The 21,026-nt window shown below is 45.2% G+C and overlaps 1 protein-coding gene across 1 annotated transcript in view; it reads right to left on the bottom strand.

Annotated features, from left to right (window-relative positions):
- Nucleotides 1–18,246, bottom strand: part of LOC120847794 (guanylate-binding protein 1) — a 31,433-nt gene extending 13,187 nt beyond the window's left edge. The window contains exons 1-14 of the mRNA XM_040219669.2: nucleotides 18,130–18,246; nucleotides 17,926–18,015; nucleotides 17,488–17,649; nucleotides 12,792–12,852; nucleotides 12,580–12,728; nucleotides 10,994–11,080; nucleotides 8,077–8,191; nucleotides 7,097–7,173; nucleotides 5,677–5,770; nucleotides 3,357–3,436; nucleotides 3,083–3,220; nucleotides 1,729–1,787; nucleotides 698–827; nucleotides 424–588 (exon numbers count right to left, since the gene is read on the bottom strand). Of these exons, the coding sequence (XP_040075603.2) occupies nucleotides 424–588; nucleotides 698–827; nucleotides 1,729–1,787; nucleotides 3,083–3,220; nucleotides 3,357–3,436; nucleotides 5,677–5,770; nucleotides 7,097–7,173; nucleotides 8,077–8,191; nucleotides 10,994–11,080; nucleotides 12,580–12,728; nucleotides 12,792–12,852; nucleotides 17,488–17,649; nucleotides 17,926–18,015; nucleotides 18,130–18,246 (1,524 nt within the window). The remainder of the gene's footprint in view (nucleotides 1–423; nucleotides 589–697; nucleotides 828–1,728; nucleotides 1,788–3,082; nucleotides 3,221–3,356; nucleotides 3,437–5,676; nucleotides 5,771–7,096; nucleotides 7,174–8,076; nucleotides 8,192–10,993; nucleotides 11,081–12,579; nucleotides 12,729–12,791; nucleotides 12,853–17,487; nucleotides 17,650–17,925; nucleotides 18,016–18,129) is intronic.
- Nucleotides 18,247–21,026: the final 2,780 nt, after the last annotated feature.

Genomic DNA, 21,026 nt, shown 5'->3' with positions numbered 1-21,026 from the left:
CGAAAGGGTGAGAACGGCAGGGCGAGAAAAGCGGTTGTCCCGTCTCCAGCGCGAGCACCCTACATTTGACAGCGGCGTCTCAAGAACCTAGAGCGTGTGCGTGCAGCCAATGCATGGCAAAAGGTAACAAGCGAGTGCTGGACGTTGGGTGTTCCAAAGAGATGCCCTGTCGTTCTCACCCCAACAATATAAGGAAGGCATGGGAAGGTAGCAACCACTGCTATCTGGACAGGCTTTGTTATTATGCTGCACAATTTCCACCCAGTTTCTTGCCCCCACAGGTCGTACATGCGGGTCTACGTTATTAACTCGAAGGTGTGCTACGAGCCATCACTGTAAAGACCCTCCAGCAGATGTCTTGTTTTGCATCGAAGCACGATTGAGCTTTCATACGAGAACAGCAGCACCAAAGCAGGAGCAAACCTTGAGTGATCTGGTGTATGTCTTCTTGTCCTCTTCCTCAAGAACACTATCCAGTTCCTTGGCAAAGTCCGTGACTAGACTGTCTGCGAAGGCACCGAGGTCTCGCTCAAGTATGGCAGAGTTGATGGGGAGGCCAATGCCCCTGGCATGACCTTCAGCAGTGAGCTACACAATGCATAAACATGTAAAAAATTAAAAAAAAAAGTAAAGGAAGGAACGAGTGGGAGGTTACCTCAATACACAGGGTCAATTATTCTGGAGAGGCAATACTGACCAGATATTTCTGTTCCTGGTTGGAGCAGAAGAGCCGAACCTTCTTGGAGTTCAAGTCTCGCTGCCTGGCATGAAGGCTTTCCAGGTTCTTTCCTAGCTGAATGCTTGCTGACTCGAGGGCATCTGACAACCTGGAGATGCAGCAGTTTGATACTACCATGAACCCTGGTATCAGGTTGCCTCTGTACACTACTCTAGGCTAGACAAAAAGGGTTCCCCATTAAAAACTAGAATCCTAAAACTAAACAGAAAGGAGGACTGTACTGCAAACACCTGTCTGAGCGCGCCTCTAGAACCGCACGTGAAACTCGTAAATAAATTGGCACGGCTGAAAGGGGGTACTACAGTCCCCAACAGAATGAAAGTGGCAGGGCGTGTCTTTCGAGTGCCTGGCCTCCAGCACGCGCGTGCTGGAGCTGCACGAGACGCCGAAGCGTTATCGAAGGACTGAAGCTCGTGTTGGAGAAGGGACGATCGAAACTCCCCTCTGCCGTCCTCACCCTGCCAGTGACCATAGAAAGAGGAAAACCCTGGACAGCTTCAGAAGAGCTGTATAAGCATCTCACTGAAGAAGACACTAAGCAAAATAACAACTGCAGGTCTAAACGTTTTCATCAAAATTCTTCATTCTACAGCCAGTCGTGCTGGAAAATCTACCTTTCACACAGACCTCCCCACAATCTTGGGGAAAAGCTAAAGTGATTTTTAGGAATCTGTTTAATGGATGCAATTAGCAAAGGTGCCTCAGACAAGACTGTCCAAGGCCTAATTTATACAGATATTAATGTTTTGTCCCACAAATTAATCACAAGATGAATGAACCGTACTGAAGACACTACCTCAAAAGTAAGAAGGAATGCTTAAAAATAAGTGCTATTAATCTAAAAAATTCTTTAATCAAGCAAAAATACAACACTTTTAGGAAATCAAAAGAAACTTGTTCAGCATCCCTTTAAATTTGCCTTTTTACAGAGAGCTACACACGACTGTTCACAAAACAAGACCAACCAAGAAAAGTATAAAGTGTTTTACCCATGCAGCAACTGTGTGAGAAGAGTGAATAATTTCTTCTTTGCTTGAGCATGCCACTCCTAAGATCATGAAACAAATCAGGAAAAAAAAAGTAAATGATTATCATGCAGATTAAAATAAACAAAAAGAATTCCCACATAAAACTTGGAAAATGCACTTCCACAATAAATGATTAAGTGCTGATTGTTTGGCAAATTGGTATTGTGAATTCGAAAACATGATTGCACTTTAGGACATGGACAGTGAAGAATAGACAACACAAAACGCTAACTTTCAACTGCTTAATCAAAGAACATCGTGCATTCACACTGCGCAACTGCAAAACCCTCAACCAATCCGACGCCCCGTCACTGATTGCAAGTACGCTATCTCTTTTTCTGCCACGCTGATGCCAGAACTTTTGATGATGTCAGCCTCAATTATTTCTCCGTCTTGTCTTTATGTTTGCCGAGAACAGTACATGTGGCATATAAATGTTTGCACCCGCAGTCATGACAATGACACGAAAGATGGCCATTCCGAAATCTCTGATTGTGCTTTCTTACTCTGTCATTAAAACACCTGCCTGGCTGGCCAACATATTTCTTTCCACATAACAGTGGAGTCTGATACACTACACCTTTCGCGCAAGCGACGAAGGGACTCCTGTGCTTCTTTAAGCTGCCCGCCGGTGCTTTGTGAAACGGGTCTGTCAATTTGCACATCTTGGCGAGCTTTTCAGGTGCAGATAAAACAGCTTTTGTGTTTACAAGTTTTGCTATCTTTTTTAGGTTGTGCGCTGTTCTGGGCATGTACGGCACAACTGCCACCTTTTGTCTCTCCTTTTGGAGTGCATCTGAGCGTGTATTAACACCCCTTCACAGTTTCTTAAGGACACCTTCTGCTACAGATACAAGCACAGCCTTTGGAAAACGGGCACACAGCAAGCGCTCATACTGCTCAGTTAAACTCGAGCGCATGGCATGGTAGCAAGACCTTAAGGTGCTCATGAAACACAAATTGACTATTCCTTTTTTAACCAGCTTTGAGTGGGATGAGTCATATGGTAACAAGGGCCTATTGGCCTTAGATGGGGGGCCCAACACACATGCTGCTCAGAGAGGGCGAGTTTAATGTCTAGAAACTGTATACCAGTACTGTATTCGACGGTAGAAGGTCTTCTGACCATTTTATGGCGAGGTCTTTAATCCCCTTCAGCTTATGCATGAAGTTCCCGTAAAAAGTGTTCTACAGTTTCCAGACATTAAACTACCCTCTTTGAGCAGCGTGTGTGTCGGACCTAGCACCCTAGGGCCAATAATAAGGGTACTGTGTAGCCAGAGTTTTGCAGTTTGCCATGCCAACATTCACTCACCACAAGGACACCTTCTTTGACAGGTCCGTCGTCGTTTTTCTTAAAAAGGACTTGCATCTCAGACTCATAGAAGTGAGTGCAGTCTTCGGTAGAAGAATCCATTATTCGTTCGACAAAGGAAGTCCAACGGCTTGGTACCTATTCGTGCAGTTTTATTGAGATGGCCAAGTTAGTTTGCGACAAAAAAGAACTGCACCATGCATCCCAAACAAAATGAAGACTCAGAAAGTGGCCCTTATCTGCCACAAATACATAGCAGAGGAGCTTCACTCACATCAGCAAGAGAGCCATCATTAGAGGCCTCCACAAGGACCTCAAAAAGTGTGACGAGCTCAGCTCCTGTGACTGGTCTTCCTGAAGAAGGTATACATTACGAAGACATTAGGGTGGTTTCATCTTAACCAAGGCAGGGTTCTGGGGTAAAATTTTTAATTATAATGGAGCAAATATTCGAATACATGAGAACACAAATAATAAGAATATCATACATGTTTTCGCATCGTCCACCTTGCACCTGCTACATGAGTGCTAACTTTAGTGCAACCCCCACTTCCCACATGCTTCAAGTCGTCCTAAAATTGACAGATTTAAGGGTTTTCAATGACACTCAGCAAGTTTCTAATTGGAATCTTATGTTTATTTTCCCTAATTAAAACATAAGTTTTAAATAAATATTTTGCAAATTAGTATATTTTTTTTGCAATCCCCAACACTCGTTGTGGCTGGCAGTTTGTTCCTGGAAAGTTTGTTTTCTTCTAAACAACCCTCATTTTAGAAATTTTCGAGTCTTGACAAAAACACTGGGTATGTGAAAGTTTTTCAGCCCGCAATGCTACATAAGGAACAAGTTGAAGCAATTGAAAAAAATTTGAAATGAAAAGATGGTGTCCCTCACTGGTATAATACTGCACTTATTCACTCCTTCTATAAGCACCACTCTTTCATTCAAACTTTTCAGAAACTTTCTGTAATAATGTAGAGAGTTAAGCTACCTGGCACTAAGAAGACATATCCCAAACAGCACACAAGCACAGGAGGAAGAAAATAGGACACAGGAAAAAGTGCTGACTCCCAACTTATGACTCCCAACTTACTCAATGCTCTGGAAAAGAGCCTGTAAGGTATTGTGAATAAATAAATTATGTATTCGGACAAAACAATATTAGGACGATTTTGAAATTGGCAAACTAGAGAAATTTTAGAAGGCTACAACATCCGAAAATCAGGCCAGCGGGGCCGGCCTGTACTTTATGCAAATGTTTTTTTTTTTTTTTTTTTCTTACTGTTTTTTCTTTCTTTTTTTCTCTTTTTTTGTTGTGACCTCATAATGTCTTCGTTTTCTTCTTTTCTACCGCAACTTAGTAATGTATCCGTTTTTTCTTCTTTCTTCTTTTTACCTTGTGGGTACACGTAGGCTTCATGTCTGAAGCTTTTTTCTCTTTCTTTGACAATACATAAGCTGGAAGTAAGCACTCTTAGCTGTGTTCTAGTTTCTTCCTCCTGTGCTTGTGCGCTGTTTTAGGTAACCCTTCCTGTAACGTCTGCAGCGTTGGGTAAAGTACATCTAAAGGTCCTTAACATAAAGTACAAAGTAAATGAAAGGTCGTGTACTTTAAGTAGAAAAAGTAAAGTAGTAAAATAAAAAAAGTATGCCAAGCACAATGTACTTCAAGTAAAGTACTACAAATACAATAACCTTTCAAAGAGTTTGTGCATGTTCTTTCATTTAACAGTATTTATTGAATTTTGCCATTGCATTTATGTTCGTGAGCATGTGTTTTATTTTGTGTTTCCCTGCTATAATGCTTTGGCGCTGCAGGTTGTTTCTGTAAATAAAATAAATAAGTACTTTTTCACACAGCCTTTCCTAATGAAGAGAGCATGACAACAGCCCAGTAGCTTCCGCAAGCAATGCTCAAGTGAAGGATAACCTCCTTGCTTCCGCTGACCAAGCGAGTAGTAGTAAGAGTTTGAAATGCAACGGGAGAGTCGTCCCCCGCAGAAAAAGAGCAAAACGACTCCTCGCGTTTTGGTGAGAGTAGAATATTCCCCCAGAATTTCTACAGAGTTGACAAGCATAATTTTGTGATATAAATTTAACAAGACCACATTTGGGGAACATACTTTGAAGTCGGGAGTTATACTTTTCTCAGAAAAGTACCAGAAGAAATACTTTAAGTACTTTTTCTGCAAAAATGCCGCAAAATACCAAGCAAGCGCTCACTCAAAATTCAAAAATAAGTGCAAAAAAAGGGGGATGGGCGCTTATCCGGTCATCATTTTTACATATAAATGTACTGTGCGTATTTTCCCAGATCTTACAAATTTGGGAATGGGCACTTAGTGTAGAATGGGTGGATGCGCTGTACTCTACGGTAGTACTTTTAGTGTAACATACTTAAAGTATTTCCCAACAATTAATCTTTTGTGCATGGCACCATACTTGAATGAAAAGTGATGACAAACATTTTCACACTTTATCATCTCTGGTAGGGTTACACTTTTGGACAGAGTTTCAGAGTTCTGCACTGCAAAAAGTCTTGTACATTCTTTTTAGAAAAAAAATATATATAGCAATAGAAACACAGTGATACCATTCTTTGTCTTTGGCACTAAGGTTGCAAGGAGCTTTTTAGAAAGAGCATCTCTCTCCTCAATGTACTCTTCTGTGAGGTCTTCTTCCCTGGCCTGCATATAGAAAAAACTACTGTGAAAAAGTACCCTATGTATAATCTAAAATTATTAACTAATACTTATGGGCAGCTTGCCAGGTTTTGTAGCGAGATATTTGTGAATACAAAGAGTTACTGCATACTAATGTTATTGTTTTGTCAACTTTTGTGAACAAGATGATGTAAAAGCTTACTTTTTCTTTCCTGCCTTCAATGTAAGCGAAAAAATTAAAGGGCCATGAAATGATTTTTCTATTTCTTCGTTCTTAGCTTTCCTCCTCAACTCACAAATTGCAGAGTTAATAAAGGTACAGGGCTGAGTTTACTGCACGCAACTATCCTCCATTACCCATAAGCTCACAGTGCTGTGGAAGCTACGTGCTCGTTAGGCCAGTCACACTTCTATCTTTTTGCCACATGATCACGCTTCCTCACGTATACCCACGTGCACAAAATGGGGTCAGGTGATGAGAGGGAGGCAGCTGATTGATCCGGCAAGCCTGTAGCTCCCACTGCACTGTCAGCTCAAGGGTGAACGGAGTATAGTCAGATAGCACAGGGATGCAGTGCTTGTGTCCAATGCGTGAGCTGGGGCCGGCTGACGTGATTTCGGTACTTGGGCACCGCAGATGTATCGCACTGAAAAGGCAGAGAGCTTTCAAAAAAAAAAATAGTCCGCTTTGTTTTAAAAATTTTGTATCGAAAAGCAGGCTTTTGCCTTTCTACCTTCTTTCTTTTGCCCATTAAACAATATGCTATTAGTAAAATCCCATTCTAAATTAATTTATTCCAGCCAAAAATTTGCTTCATGGCCCCGTTAACGTCGCACTATGTTAGACAGGGGAGCTCAGGAAGGCGCTTCAAAGTAATTGCTTAAGGGGTATTCACACGAGGGAGAAATCCCGGGCATTTCTCCCCGGCAAGCGTATCCCACGACGAAAACGTCAGGCTTTGCGATGTGCAAAAGCCTCGCGTTTTCATCTCGTGATGCGCGCGTGCCGGGGACAAATCCCCGGGATTTCTCCCTCGTGTGAATACCCCTTTAACGACGAAGGGAATGAATAGACCAATCTTAAATAACCTCCCCTCCCCCTCTCCTCAACTCTGTAAGCAGTTAAGGCTCGTTGACACTCTTGCAACCGAGTAAGACCGAGAGAGACAGAACCGGTTTTTAAGCCTCTTGCGACATCTTAGGATCAAGTGCACTGCTGCGGAGCTGGTCCCAAGACGTCGTAAGAGGATTAAAGACCGGTCTTGTCTCTCTCGGTCGTACTCGGCTGCAAGAGTGTGAAAGAGCCTTTATTAAAAAGTACGACAGAAATCAGTGTCATTATGCTCTTACCTCGGATAAATCAGTCAGAAGAAGGCGCTTGACGGCAGGCAAAAAGAGAGTGTGACACTCCAGCGATTTAAAAATATCTGGAGGACAAAGGAAACAAACTTTGCACCACAGACACCTATTAGGCACGACATCAACACACACTAACATAGTTACGTCTTATATCTTTCTTTCAACTGGGTACATTTTGCCATCAACAGCACAGGGGCGGATCCAAGGGGGGTGACAGGGGCAGCCGTCCCCCCCCCCCCCAAAAACTAAGTCGACCCCCCCACTTCCTCCTTCTCGGAGGGCAATTTTAAGTGGGTAGACCCCCGACCCTGACCCCGACCTCGACTCCCGACCCCCGACCCCCCCCCCCCCCCCCCCCCAAATAAAACAGATTACCGGCCTGCCAGGTGGTAGAAGGCTCGGTACTTAAGGATGGGGGTTCAAAATAGGGTAGGTCACAACCTAGCAGGCACACTTGTACTCTGAACTTGGAGAACCACTCAGTCGAATGGGAGAATAGTATCCTTGCAAATTTTTTCGTCCACCCCAAAACGGAGTTCTGGATCCGCCCCTGCAACAGCATAAAAAAAAAGCTCGAGGTACACCTAAGCATTTCTTACGAGTTCTGAATGCGAAAGCATGCAAGCCACTCGTCCGCTCCCTTTGTCTTTTGCTGTGTACTAGCACACGCGCGCTTCGGTATCTCGGAGGCCATGACGCAGCGGCCAACGGGAGTCCCGTCGACGCGCGCCAGCTAATGGAACCGAAGGCATGCGGAAACTATCTGCCGTTTCCGCGCTTCCAACTGATGACGTCAGCTCGCTCCATGAAACAGTTAAAGCTTTCACATTAATAGCCTGCAGGGAAATCAAGATTAAGAAAATGGCCAACCTACAAGGGCAAGCATGAGAACTTTATGGAGATGGCATAAGAAGTTTATGAAGACGATGAAGAAGGCATCTGCACATAAAAAGTATGCGTCCTTCTCTCACCAAGAAGGCTGATCTTGTAGTCTTCGCTCTCTCTGCTGAGAGTTTCCATGAGCCGGTGCAACCACTGGGTAGGTGTCTCATTGTCAAGAGTTGTCTGCACAAAGTCCTGCACCACCTGCACTTCCAGACGGGAAAGGGAACAGCCTATAACTTAACACCACCGCCTTTAACAATTTGCGAGAGCTCTGAACAGCACCCCGATCTCAAGCAGCGAAATAAGGAAGGTGTCTTAGTTGCACACGTGCCCTTGATTCCTTTGTGCATCGTTGCAAAAGGCACGAGGCATTCATTTTTGACTCACAAGTGCCTCACTTTGGACATTGCTTATTACAAACCGAGCTATGAGATTGCTTTTCATGCTTCACATAGCCCCTAATGAGTTGTTGGGCACAACTTGAGAAATGAATGCAAAGAGTTAGCAAAATGCCTGTACATGTCACTTTCCTTGCGGAGAGTTTAACAGTAGAACCCGATGCTAAAGAAAACAGATGCAAACCCACGCAATTAACAGGGTGACGACCAGTTCCCTTCGCCTACTACAAGTAGACCTGGGTTTCTTGTCTCCCCGGGTCTCTAGCAAATTTCTAGAACTGAGGCCAGATTCACGAAACGATCTTACGCCAAAAATGTGCGTAAGACAAAACGTAAGAACAAATTCGTATTCACGAAAAAAAATTATCGTAAGTTTTGCGCAGGTTACGGCGGTATCCTACGACAGCTCCGGAGCTGTCTTACGCACTTTTTACGATCAAATCTGCATGGCCGACAGCGTCGCTCAGTCACTTGGTCGCGACGACCAATAAATGTTTACTTTTCTACGTGCTCTTCTCGCGCGTCCCGACTTCAAGCAGCAAGAAAAAAGTAAAGAGTACTTGAAACAGACCACGACGAAACGACGAACAAGAATGCTGGACCCCCAAACACCCACAAAAAGCTCCAACAGCCACGATTCCATAGACCCCGACCAAGCGAGCTCGGCAGTATAGGCCTAGCAGGCACTCCGACTCGGCACAGCATTGCTCCGACGGTCCTTGGCCAAGACCGTATGCCCACGACCGGCTGGCGTGCTGAATGGAATATGCCCGTGCGACCCTTGTGGACCCTTAACGTATTATAGTTTGATCGCTGACCTCAATTTTAGATTAAGAGGTTAATCTCCTCCCCGGACCCCTTGTTATCTTGTTTTCCGAGGCAGCGGTGGCGAACGCTGTCGTCGAAAAGGGACTCTCATTGATTCTATCTCCTTGTTTTATGTGATATAGAGCTCAAATAAACGCCGTATGGATTACCTTCGCAACACGGTATGTACACTTCGTTATTAGTATGCCGTTTTTATTCTGACACAACTGCACGTCACTGTCGAGCTATAACAGTTTGTGAGAGCAACTGAATGTCGGTCCAACCTCTCTTGGCCGAGTGTCACGGCACTATAGAGTTGCAATCGCAAAAGATCGGTTCCGAAGCGCTTACCGATTCGCGGTCCAACACCGCGAATCCAGCACCTCAATCAAAAGCGCACGTCCGCTTCGAGTGTAAACAGGTATTTACGTGGCTTTTGGTGACATTCTCGTAGTTCGAACGTATATATTTTTAACGTCGGATCGCTCCTGCATCTTCGAGGCTGCGAGAAACGTTGCGGCGATTTGTTTCCATCTACGTCGCTTTGCAAACGACTGGCACAGGCCGTCTTTTACCAACGATGACAGTTGTGTTGACTTCGTAGCGATCGAGTTCGTAGGAGTCAACGGAAGCGGTTATGCATCCCGGCCTTGGCATTCGGGCGCGTTTAAATTGTGCTAGCGTCGACATATCCCTGCACGGACACGGAACCCAGACAATCAGTGGTGGAAAGGCCGTCTGTGTTTGTTGTTAAAAATCCAAGTGCTCCAAACCATGCCGAGCTCTCCGATTGGTTGTTCGTGCTTTCAAAGACGCCATCGCTATAGCAACAACACCGGTAAGTTCTAGTTTTTCCATACAAGAACGTCGCTTTTCTCCTCTGACTTAAAAGCGTGTTTGTGAGCACCGATTTCTCCTCTTCTTACGATGTTCTTAACTTACAAAGGAAACTTCTTAGCTAAGTTCTTGTAAAATAAGAAGCTCTTCGTGAATCTGGCCTCTGGTGATTGCATTTTGGGGGGTTTCTTTTGGGTTTTATTACTTTGTGCATTGCTCCTTCATTACACTTCTTGCCATTATCTTCAAGTAGAAAGTGTTTTCTTAACAAAGCATTCGGGCAACCTCCGGCCGCCATGACAGGAGGTGAGAAATACTTCCAGGTTGTCTTGTTCTCGCTTGTTTCTGGGTGGGTGCGCGATGACTCTTGGATCACTAGCGAGCAACTGAATAAGAACTACGCTCTAGAAATGTACCAGTGTTGTGCTCTTGGGAGCTCGATGCGCAATGGTACAATCAAAGTGTCCCAAGTGAAGTTCTTTTGATTTCCTCAAGATGGAAGATGCCACCGAGCTTGGATTCATCTCCTGTCAACATTCCCGCAGAAGCTTGCCATGTTCCCACAAGTAAGGGTGCCCGCGAGTTTTACTTAATTATTTACAAAAACCCACGGTGCTGAAGCATTACAGCAGGTACAGCCCAATACATTAAATGATAAATTTCTTTGTGAAATAGGGGGTTTAACACGAAATAGTGGGGCTCGATTAGGAGACTATGGAAGATACCTATGAACGGTGGGGAAAGGACAAGAAAACACTTTTATTTTTCTTTTGGAAGGCTGATAACTTTTAGCAAAAAAATAATATTTTAGAAGATGTTCACTTTGTTGGATATGTTCTGCTCGTTTTTGTCTGCTTATCCACTTGTGAATGAAACCAAGTACATACGAGCGCCTCCAGTGCAAAGAACTAAACGTGACTAATGCACAGATTAAACAGGAAGATTGTTTTCACAAACATACCCAAAGCAGTGGCGGAAAGCTGAGCAGATCATGGACGAAACCGTCGTTCCATTTGGCACGAGACAATTGCGACCGCAAGGCAAAGAGCTGCAACAGAGAAAAACCAATGATGGACCACTAATAACCGACACCTCCCAGGTATAACAACTGACACAGAGCAAATGACATGTCCACATAACACAACAATGACTCATTCTAACTGCCAATGCAAAATTTTTAAAAAGAGAATGACATCTACATATGGTTATATGGTAAAGTAACCATTAGCTTAACTGAAAATAATCCTCTACATTTATTGTGAAGTTTCATTCATTTAGAGGCTACAGTAATATCCCAAGAGATAGCCCACCTAAAATCGAAGGCAAATCATGTTAAAATAAGGAGTAAGCTAACTTTCAATGTTCAAAAAAAAAAATGAGAAAAAAAATGCTACCGTAATTTTTCGAAAGAACACCCACACAAATTGAAGAGATAAATGGTTAAAAAACATGGGGTGGGCTATCTTTGGGGATGCCACAGCAAACCTTTATCGAAAATTAATTATAAACACCCCGGCACGGGCTACAACTACCCAACCCGGGAACCGATACCGCAAATTCGCGTTTCACGATGCAATAAACACGCAGGAATTCGCTACAAAATCCTGCGTCACGGGAAAGGATACCACAGGTTGTGGACACAGCGGATTCCAGCTTCACGGTGCGAAGGCCCCGCGGAAACCAGTCAAGAACTCGCATCTCAGAGGAACAAATACCGCAAATCGTGGACGGAGCAGATTCAAGTTTAATGGTGGAATAAACACGCGGGAACCCGCTACGAACTGGCCCGTCACGGGAACCGATACCGTGCGCGCAGATCGCGGACAAAAATGCAGGAATCCGCTACAAACCCTTATGTTATGGGAAAAAGTAACACAGATTGCGAACGCAGCAAAATCGTATTTCACGATGCAATATACAGGCGGGAATCCGCTACAAACTTTATGTCACGGGAACGGATACCAGATTGCAGACGCAGCAGATTCGCATTTTACGGTGGAACGTACACCTGGGAACAACTCGCGTGTTAAGAGAGCAGATATCGCGTGCGCAGATCGCAGACAAAAACGTGGGAACCTGCTATGAACTCGCTTGTTAGACGTGCCGGTACAGCAAACTGCGCAGTTGATGAGATTCTCGTCAAACATCGCGCGACATCCAACAAGAATCAAGGGGTAGGCGATGTTTGAGAATTCTTATTTTTACAGATATTTAGCCAGAAAAACAGGATGGGCGATCTCCCAGGGCCGGGCGTTCTCTCAGAACTTCACTGTAGTTTTGGATTTTGTGACCTATGGAACTAGTGACTGACCTTCCCTGTCAACAATGCTCGCTTATCTCCCGTCGTGACTAAGTAACACTATTTCTGCCGAGGTCACAATTGGCCAGGGCCCTGGGATTACTGAAAGTTGACTATCTTACGGTGTTTTTAAAACAATATCAAATTGTGCCAAACATAGGGGTGGGTTTTCTTTCGGGGGTGGAGCATGTTTTTTGATGGTAGATTTGTTTTAGGAAATCTAATCACATAAAAAGGAGGTATCCTGCCTGTGTGCGTCTGGCCAACAGCTCCAGGTAGTCAATGTCAGCTTGGTCGATTATCTTGACTGAGTTGTAGATCAGGTGCGAGCTGATAAGGGTTGCAACAGCAAAAATCTTGGCGTCATAGTTTTCAGAGACATTGTTTGCGGCAAAGCCTGCAACAAAATTCATTAGGCTTAACTTTGGCTCTATGAGATGCAAGATATAAAACCACTTGCCTTCAGTGTCCAAGAAGATTAGAGATAAATTCTGCCCTGAGGGTAGCCTGACCTTCAGTGGCTGAAAATGAGGTAAGGTTGTACATAATAAAAAAATACACAGCGCAAAAGGACATAAATGGAAGAGACAGACCGGATAGAACAGAGCGCTGACTCGCAACTAGATATTTTAATAGAAAAGGAGGAAGAAAAATATTTTGGTCACCATAAATCGCACGTGTAGCCTGTGCCATGATATGTGGTCGTTATGGCACATGCTGGGCCTTCATAGTCAGTTTCTTTATATTCTTCCTATTTCTTCTTCATAGGTAAGGTTGGCAATTTTCTAGGTCAATAATTCTAAAGATTTCTCCATTATTCAGAAAATTCAGAGTTAAAGCTTCGTATTATACTACTCGCCACAATCATATAGCAACACAATGTTTGATGAGTAAGGAAGAAAGAAAAGAGAAATAGCAACTTAAAGAGAAGCTCAAAGAAGTCAGGAATGACTTTCTATGGTTTGGCTCCTGAATTCAGTTCCTGCACAAAAATTGGGCACGACTGAACCTGAAAAGTTTGTATTAGAAAACACTTACACCGATTGCCACACGGCTTGCAACGAAACTCTCTCCCCCCGTTAACTGTAAAAAGTCTCGACACATAATCGGTGACCTCTGATGTAATTTTTACTCTCTTACAGCTTTTTAAAATTAAAAAAAATGTGGTGTCTAGCGTTACGTCCGACGTAACCCAAAAACAAAAGTTAAAGTTACGTCTGACGTAACCTACAATACAATTTAAGGTTACGTCCCACGTACTAGGAAACTGGGTCTTGTGTCCGGCTTTGTCAGATTATTCAAACAAAACTGAAATGAAGTTACGATGTTGTAATCATAAAATCACATAGTTCCACGCCCCTCAGCCGGGGCCTTAGTTGACGTCATGGCAGAGGGGGCTGGACAAAGTCGTTGCATTCAGTAGGTTTCAACACGCAAAAGAGGTGACATTATATTTTTTCTTTTTGCAGTTCTTAGAAGGTTACATACTCAAACTTTCTGTAACGATTTGGTAACTGGTTGCTGCATGCGATACCAATACCACATTCAAAGAGCGGAGAACTCCCAGTGCGTTTGTGTCACGGCTACACGCTAAATCAAGTTGCCACTGAAGAGTGGTGAAGGCATGAACCCTCACGTTAGAGATTTCACGAATTTTTTTCAAAATTTCAGGACAGTCAGAACATGATTTTAAGTACTAAACTGAATTGCGCCAGGCATAACATAAAATATTTAAGTAGAGTTATTTCGGACATAGCTTTAATTTTTATTTTACATTATATCGGATATAACTTTAATTTTGTTTTTTTAGGGTTATGTCGGATGTAATTAAAAAAAATGTATGTACAGCGACGTTGGGTTCTCTCGGACGTAACTCTAGACACTGCGATTAAAAAAACCGTTCAGCTTTCGTTTAGTTGAACCCGAGGGGTACATTGCTGCCAGTAAAAATGTGATTACAACCTGTATTGCTACAAGACGTGTCGAGTATACCGCTGAGAAAATTTTTTATTGTTGTTGACAAAAACACAAAGAGCAAGGCAGCGTAAAAAAGGTATGTAAAAAAAAACACCAGGAAGCAAGCGAACCACGAAAGACAAACGTTTGTGGACCCTACCTCTTGAGTGGCGGGGTGGCAGACGCGCTCGCGTACGGGTTTTAACCTTTCTGCACAGCCTTGCACACCACCCAGAATCACATTGTACTAAGCACAAATATTATCACACTCTATTGAGCAAAGCTATACGCACTCCGCAGTGCACTTCGGACGGAAATGGCTATATGCACTCCGCTAAACTCGTATAAAACAAATGGTCACAACGAGTTTTCTGAGCGATGGCATAGCATAGAAAACTATTCAGAGGAAACAAACGATACAGTATGAGACCGCGTCAACAGTTATACAATCTGTACGAAAAAAATATATAAATAAATCGAACAATATAGACGTGCAATTCCAAGGGGGAATAGCCACGGTCCACTTTTGCGCACCACGCACCTCAGCCAACGCCAACGCGCCTACAGTTCACAGGAACTCGCCAGTTTCCCACGCTTGACGTACGTCGTTGCACGCATCGGCGACGCCCTTCCTCGAGTTCTCGCTCGATGCACTCCCAATCACCCGCATTCACCTGCCGCGACGTCACCGAGAGCACCCACCCCAACGTGGACACGAAGTAGCTCCAGGTTGGACGCGCGTCGAGGTGGCATTGCACCATTGAGGTACGCGACTGCCAGATGGCGTGCAGGCCTAGCAACATCATCACGTGCACCACCTCCGTCTTATCTTATCCCTCTCCTAGAGTTGCAGATACTTGGAAGCGCTCCACTCTACTTCGAAGGAGTCCCGGAGCTTAAACGTCGTCCTCATCTCGTCCCAGGAGAGGTAGGCGTTACTACACTCGACTAGGACGTGCTGGATGGTCTCGGGCGCCCCGCAAAGGTTGCAGTTTAAGGACCATGGCATGAAGAACCCCTTGTAATGGAGCCAGGTTTTAACTGGAAGGACCTCCATGCGCATCCGAACGAAGAAGTCCCTTGTCGCCACAGGGACGGGAGGATTCGCACGAGTTTGGAAAGTTGCGCCGCGTCGTCGGGCGTCAATGGTTGTCTGTAGAGCGGTGGCAAGAAGGATGCGGAAACGGCATCCCAGTACAGCCACCTCTTTCTGACGGTCGCCAGGTACTCCCAGGAAAATTGGGCCTGCAGAAACTCGATGGAGCTGGCAATTTCCTTGTAGAACCGCAGGGCGGCTTTCTTGGTCGTACGGCCACTCGTGCTCACCATCTAATTCCCGAGATGTGGGAATCCAAGGTGGTGCAGCACGGCGACGAAGGTCGGGTCCCTCGCATCCTGGAAGAGCAGAAAACACTGCACGTGCAACTTGAGCACAATGTTAACGAGGCCCAGACCGCCGCTCTCTTGGTGCAGAAAGAGGTTGTTCCTTCGTGTGCTTTCCATGGCGGTCTTCCACACGAACATGGCCCAGCTCCGGTGTACCTTTCCGGCCTGGCTGCCCGGGCAGCAGACGGCCTGAGGCTTGTACAGCACGGCGGGGTAGCTGACTGTGTTACACACGTGAGCTCGGCTGAAGAAAGACATGTTTCTGCACCGCCAGGGCGACAGCTTGGCGGCAACGGAGTTGGCGGTCGGTCTCCACACTGCGGCCGTTGATCGCTGCGGGTCCACCGGCACACCCAGGTAGCCGTCGAGCGAAGTGCTCCATCCTATACCTCCGAAAGTTCTCGGCGTAGTCTCCCATACACCGAGCCACGCCCCCGCCGACTTGTTGATCATGGCCCCTGAGGCAGCGCAGAACCGGTCCACGTGTTGCAGGATGGTCTGCACCTGCACCTTGGACGAGCAGATAAACAAGTCGTCGTCTGCGAAGGCCAGCATGTGGACGTCTTTGTCCCCAAGCCGTAAACCTGAGATGGATGGGTCCGCATTGACTGCCCGGCAGAGTGGCTCCAACTGCAGCGCGAAGAGGATGGCCGAGAGGGGGCAGCCCTGCCGAACCGACCTGCCGGCGGAGATGGGACCTCCCCTCTGACCGTTGATGAGAAGGCGAGTGGAAATGTCTCGGTAGCAGAGCGCGATCCACCCCCGCAGCTCCTCCCCCACGCCGAATCGATCCAGCGCCGCCAGGAGGAACCTGTGGGACACCCGGTCGAGGGCCTGCTGCAGGTCCAGCTGCAGGACCGCCAGGGACTGGTGACCCTCCGCCGTCGCCTCGCCGATCGCATGATGTGGAGGTTCCTGGACATTTTCCTCCCGCAAAGGCTCTAGGTCTGATGGGGCCCTATGATGGACTTGAGCCCTGTGTCAAGTCGCCTTGCGAGGATCTTGGCCAGGATTTTATATCAGAGCAAAGAAGACTCATGGGCCGAAAGTCCCCGACCTCGGAAATAGGGCCTTTTTTAGATTTCTTCGGGAAAAGTACCGTGAAGCTTTGCCGCATGGTCGGAGGAAGTAGCTTTCGTCTCCGGAATTTTTCAATTTGGCCTTGTATAATGTTTGCGGAACCTACTGCAAGGATATCTGAAAATAACATTAAATAAACTTGTTTCGTTTGCCAAAAAAAAAAAAAAAATAAGAGATGGCATAGCATAGGAATTAAAGTTTCCGCTTTATACGCAAGTGGATGCAGGTTCGATCCCCCGGTGGACCTGCTTTGTTTTTTTTTGTTTTTTTTTTCTCAAACATTTTGTTTTGTCGAGACATTTGGCAATATTTACGACATTTCTTTTTTGCAATTAACACTAAAAAAAAACCAAATGTTGTCGACGGATTAAGTACGAAACGAGCGTGTTCGTAACAGTAATTCCTCATGTTTCATTATTGTCGACGAAACTTCACAGAACTAAATGGTATGGGACTCCCTTTTGGTAGGTGCGATCGGGAACAGCGGGGCTTGGGTTTCCGGTTGGACGCCGCGAAGCGGCGTGTACTGGTTAAGTTTTGTAATTAGCAGCCGCATACTGTAGCCGCGAAGCGGCGTGAACGCAGGCGGGGGGCTGTGTTAATGAGCTCCCCAGTAATACACGCGTCGTTCGGAAAGGGTGGCCCAAGCGGCATGAGCTCTCCGCGGAGTGCGTATAGCCATTTCCGTCCGAAGTGCACTCCGGAGTGCGTATAGCTTTACTCATCATGAGTACCTGTCCCCACATCCAGATGCCCATCGTTTCAGGTCGGACCGTGGGGCCTATTCCGAATCCCTTGGTCTTCCCCATCAGTTGGTTCTTGAGGAAAGACTTGCCGGAGTGGAACTTCCCGACGACGGCTATGGTCGCCACGGGCCCCTCAATTTTAGACACGACCTGCGAGGAAGACCCCACACGAAGCATGAATCGGATTGTGGAAGACCCGCCATAGAGCAATAAAACGCGCCACATCGTGACTTTTTTCTTCTTTTTCTTTGTTAGCTTACCACACTCAGACGTTTTCAACTCTTCACAAAGAGCCTCAATGCGGTGATCTTCCTTCGTGGAAGACACTCTCGGCAGAGACTCTTCAAATTTGTGCAGAGATTTGTCATCATCGGCGGTCGAACACGGAATGAATGAAGCCGAAGCCTCGAAATGTAAGTTCCTCACCTTTATGTTTTCCTTCACCAACACGAGCCTTTTGTGGTTTAGGTCTGGTTTAACTAGTTGCAGAAGGCTCGTCCGCAAATTGTCTGAAATCTGAAAATGCAGGAATTTTAAAGCGGGTCGAATGCGACTGCCGACTGCATCCTACGCCAAATGTCTGGTTCGAGTGAATAAACGCAGCACGCGAACTCATCTCAGCAGGCTTACTTGCTTTTCCGAAGGAAACCAAGCAGGAAATAAGTATGAATAAGGTAGGTACAGGGATATTCTGAAATATTTTTGAACCAGCCGCGGTCGCCATGCTTCGAAGCGCGGAAGCAGCATCCGGTGAGACAATCTCATGTACTCCACCCAGCTCCACCTCAGAAACGGTCATTTGATGAACAAAAGGTAAGGGCGCAAACGAGCTGGTGGTGGTTAAACATTTCGACAAAAACCCCGAGACTGGGACAAAAAGGGACGGACAAACACAAAGTCTTGCTAGTCTTAAGCGCTGCCAACAGTAGCGATTTTTAGTGATAACATGCAGACTTTTGGATATTTTTAACCTTGTAGGACGGAAATAAAGTTGGCGAAAATCTGGTTTCACATCCTTCTCTTTTCTTTTCTTTTTATTTTACTACAAAACGAACAACAAACGGAGTAGGGCGACGAATATTGCAAGGACGTTTCTAAGCTGTTGTCGGTACTGAAACTTTTTGGATGCTTTTCAATAAGCCCGTCAAAAAGCTTGCGTCCAAGCGATACTTCAACGAAATTTGAAATATATCGGTTGTGTTCAAAAATAGGTTGAATATGATCCACAATATCCGTAAATGACAATCGCACGTTTGTATTTTGAGCCTGGTGGCTGTATTTTCGTTATAAACGGCCCACTCTGGCAAGCGCTCGGAGAAGGCCCAGCTTAGAGCACGTGACATCCGACGCAATCGTGACGTAGGTCGTCTCGGGACGAGCAAAGCTACGGCGAAGCTACCGTCGAGGGGATGGCCTAGTCGTTCCAGCCACCGAAGCGGCTGCTTTTGTACGAATTTTGAGTGACGGGTTAATCTTCTATAATCTTGTGGGGAGACAATGGCTACTTCTGGAACACTCAAAAGGGATTCTCGGGAAGACGCGAGTTTTTTCCTTCCCCTCTTCTCTCGTCGTGGCCGGAGGCGAGACACTCACCGTCACTAGCTGTCAAGGTTCCTAGACGGGCATTACAAGCGAGGCGTTAGCGACATCCACCAGGTGCTCTTTGCTAATCGTTTAATTCGTTTTAAAATGCCTTTTCGTGACTTTTTGTAACAAGATATTGGTGTGTTTGATGTGATACTGCTCCTTTGAACACATATAGGCCATAAAATAAGCGCCGAATTTTCATTGTAGTATCCCTTTAAAGGGGTAGGGAAACGAAATTCCAGCGCTCATATTCTAGCTTGAATGTGTTGCATGTTGCATTCTAACCTCAAAAACACCAGTCTTCCATTGAAAGGCACAAGAAAACTAATTTTAAAGCTAAATAAACGATCTTTCAAAGTGCACCTGGTGGATGCATGCGGAGCCTATTTGGGAGGTAATCCAGCAACGTTGGGGAACTTGCTACGTAGTCGTGACGTAGCAGTACAGTGTACTATAATATATATATATATATATATATATATATATATATATCAGGGTGTCGAACCGGAACCGAACCGAACCGAAAACCGGAACCGGTCCGGTATTTTTTCCGGAACTGAACCCGAACCCGAACCGTTATATTGTTATCGCGATGAACCCGAACCGGAACTGAACCGGAAAAAATATAACGGTTACCGGCTTATGTCAAAACGGTTCGGCCACGCGCTGTTGACAATCAATGTGCTATCAATGCCATTTGTTTTTTAAGTGCCGTCAACTGACACACACCTCGCTTACATATTTTTCTTCTCCACTCAGTCTTAGGAATATAAACGCTGCATTCATGAATCTTGACAAACGCTGCATCCATGAATCTTGTTTTAGGAACCAGTATTGCGCTGGTCGCGGCTTGCACGGAAGAAAAAAAATTAAAAAGCTGTGCAAAAAAAAAAAAAAAAATCGCGTCACGGGATTTTATTTTTCTACAATCTCGTAAATCCTAAATGCTGCTGTGTGCTCATTTCATAACACGTTTCTAGAACGAGCGAGTTCTTGAAGCTTGCTTCCATCGGAATGAGAAAAGAAAAGGCTGTGAAGTTTGATAATAATGCATCCGGTTTCGTATAGGCACTTATAAGCTATTTGTGAGACAGCGAACTCTTCTATTTTAATATTTATCCTATCACGTCCTTCTGGCGTTGCGTTCGGTGAAGTGTTTTTCATATTCCGTCTCTTGTTTAATGAAAACTTCTTTAAGGGTCTAATTTGAGTTACCGAAGGCTAGTTCAAATAAAGAAAGCTGTATTTTCTCCCCTCTGTTCGTTCAATTGCTTACACGCCGAGGTGGCGAGATAGTTAGCGAGTTCTACTTGTAAGTGGGTTTGTAAGGAGGTCGCGGATTTTACAGCTACTGCGTCGGACCCAATTAGATGAAGTCCGAATGCGTAAACGTCGGTGAGGTAACCTTTGAGTGCAGATAAAGAAACCATTCCTGGTAGAAATCCCTGAGCCTTACAGTACAATGTATCCCGTTTCGTATGTGCTGATTTCAGATGTTTTATTTGTAGTTTATTTTGATGTTGCAATTTGTCATTTATAATTTCCGAACCGGTTCGCGAACCGGTTCAGCGCCCCGAACCGGTTCGCGAACCGGTTCGCGGATCGAATTAATCAAACCGGAACTGAACCGGAACAAGATTAATTTACTTGAACCTGAACCGTAACCGAACCCGGATTTTTTTCGGTTCGACACACTGATATATATATATATATATATATATATATATTTATATTTTTTTTTTATAGTATTACAGTGGCCACTGTACTGGTATCAACTTGGGTAGTGTTGGGACCGGAGGGGCTTGCCTGAAGCGCGTGGTATTGATCGCGACAGGTGTCGACACCGGCGCGTTATCTAGAAGGTGTGCGCATGCGCGGCTGCACGCGCGAAAATATGAATCCGGTGCCGCTTTGGTGGAGTGCACATAGGATTTCTGATA

Source organism: Ixodes scapularis, unplaced genomic scaffold (genome assembly GCF_016920785.2).
Source record: "Ixodes scapularis isolate PalLabHiFi unplaced genomic scaffold, ASM1692078v2 PGA_scaffold3__209_contigs__length_174095766, whole genome shotgun sequence".
Taxonomy (NCBI): Eukaryota; Metazoa; Arthropoda; class Arachnida; order Ixodida; family Ixodidae; genus Ixodes; species Ixodes scapularis.
The sequence above is the reverse complement of the archived record's forward strand: the minus strand, read 5'-3'. Positions and strand labels throughout refer to the sequence as shown.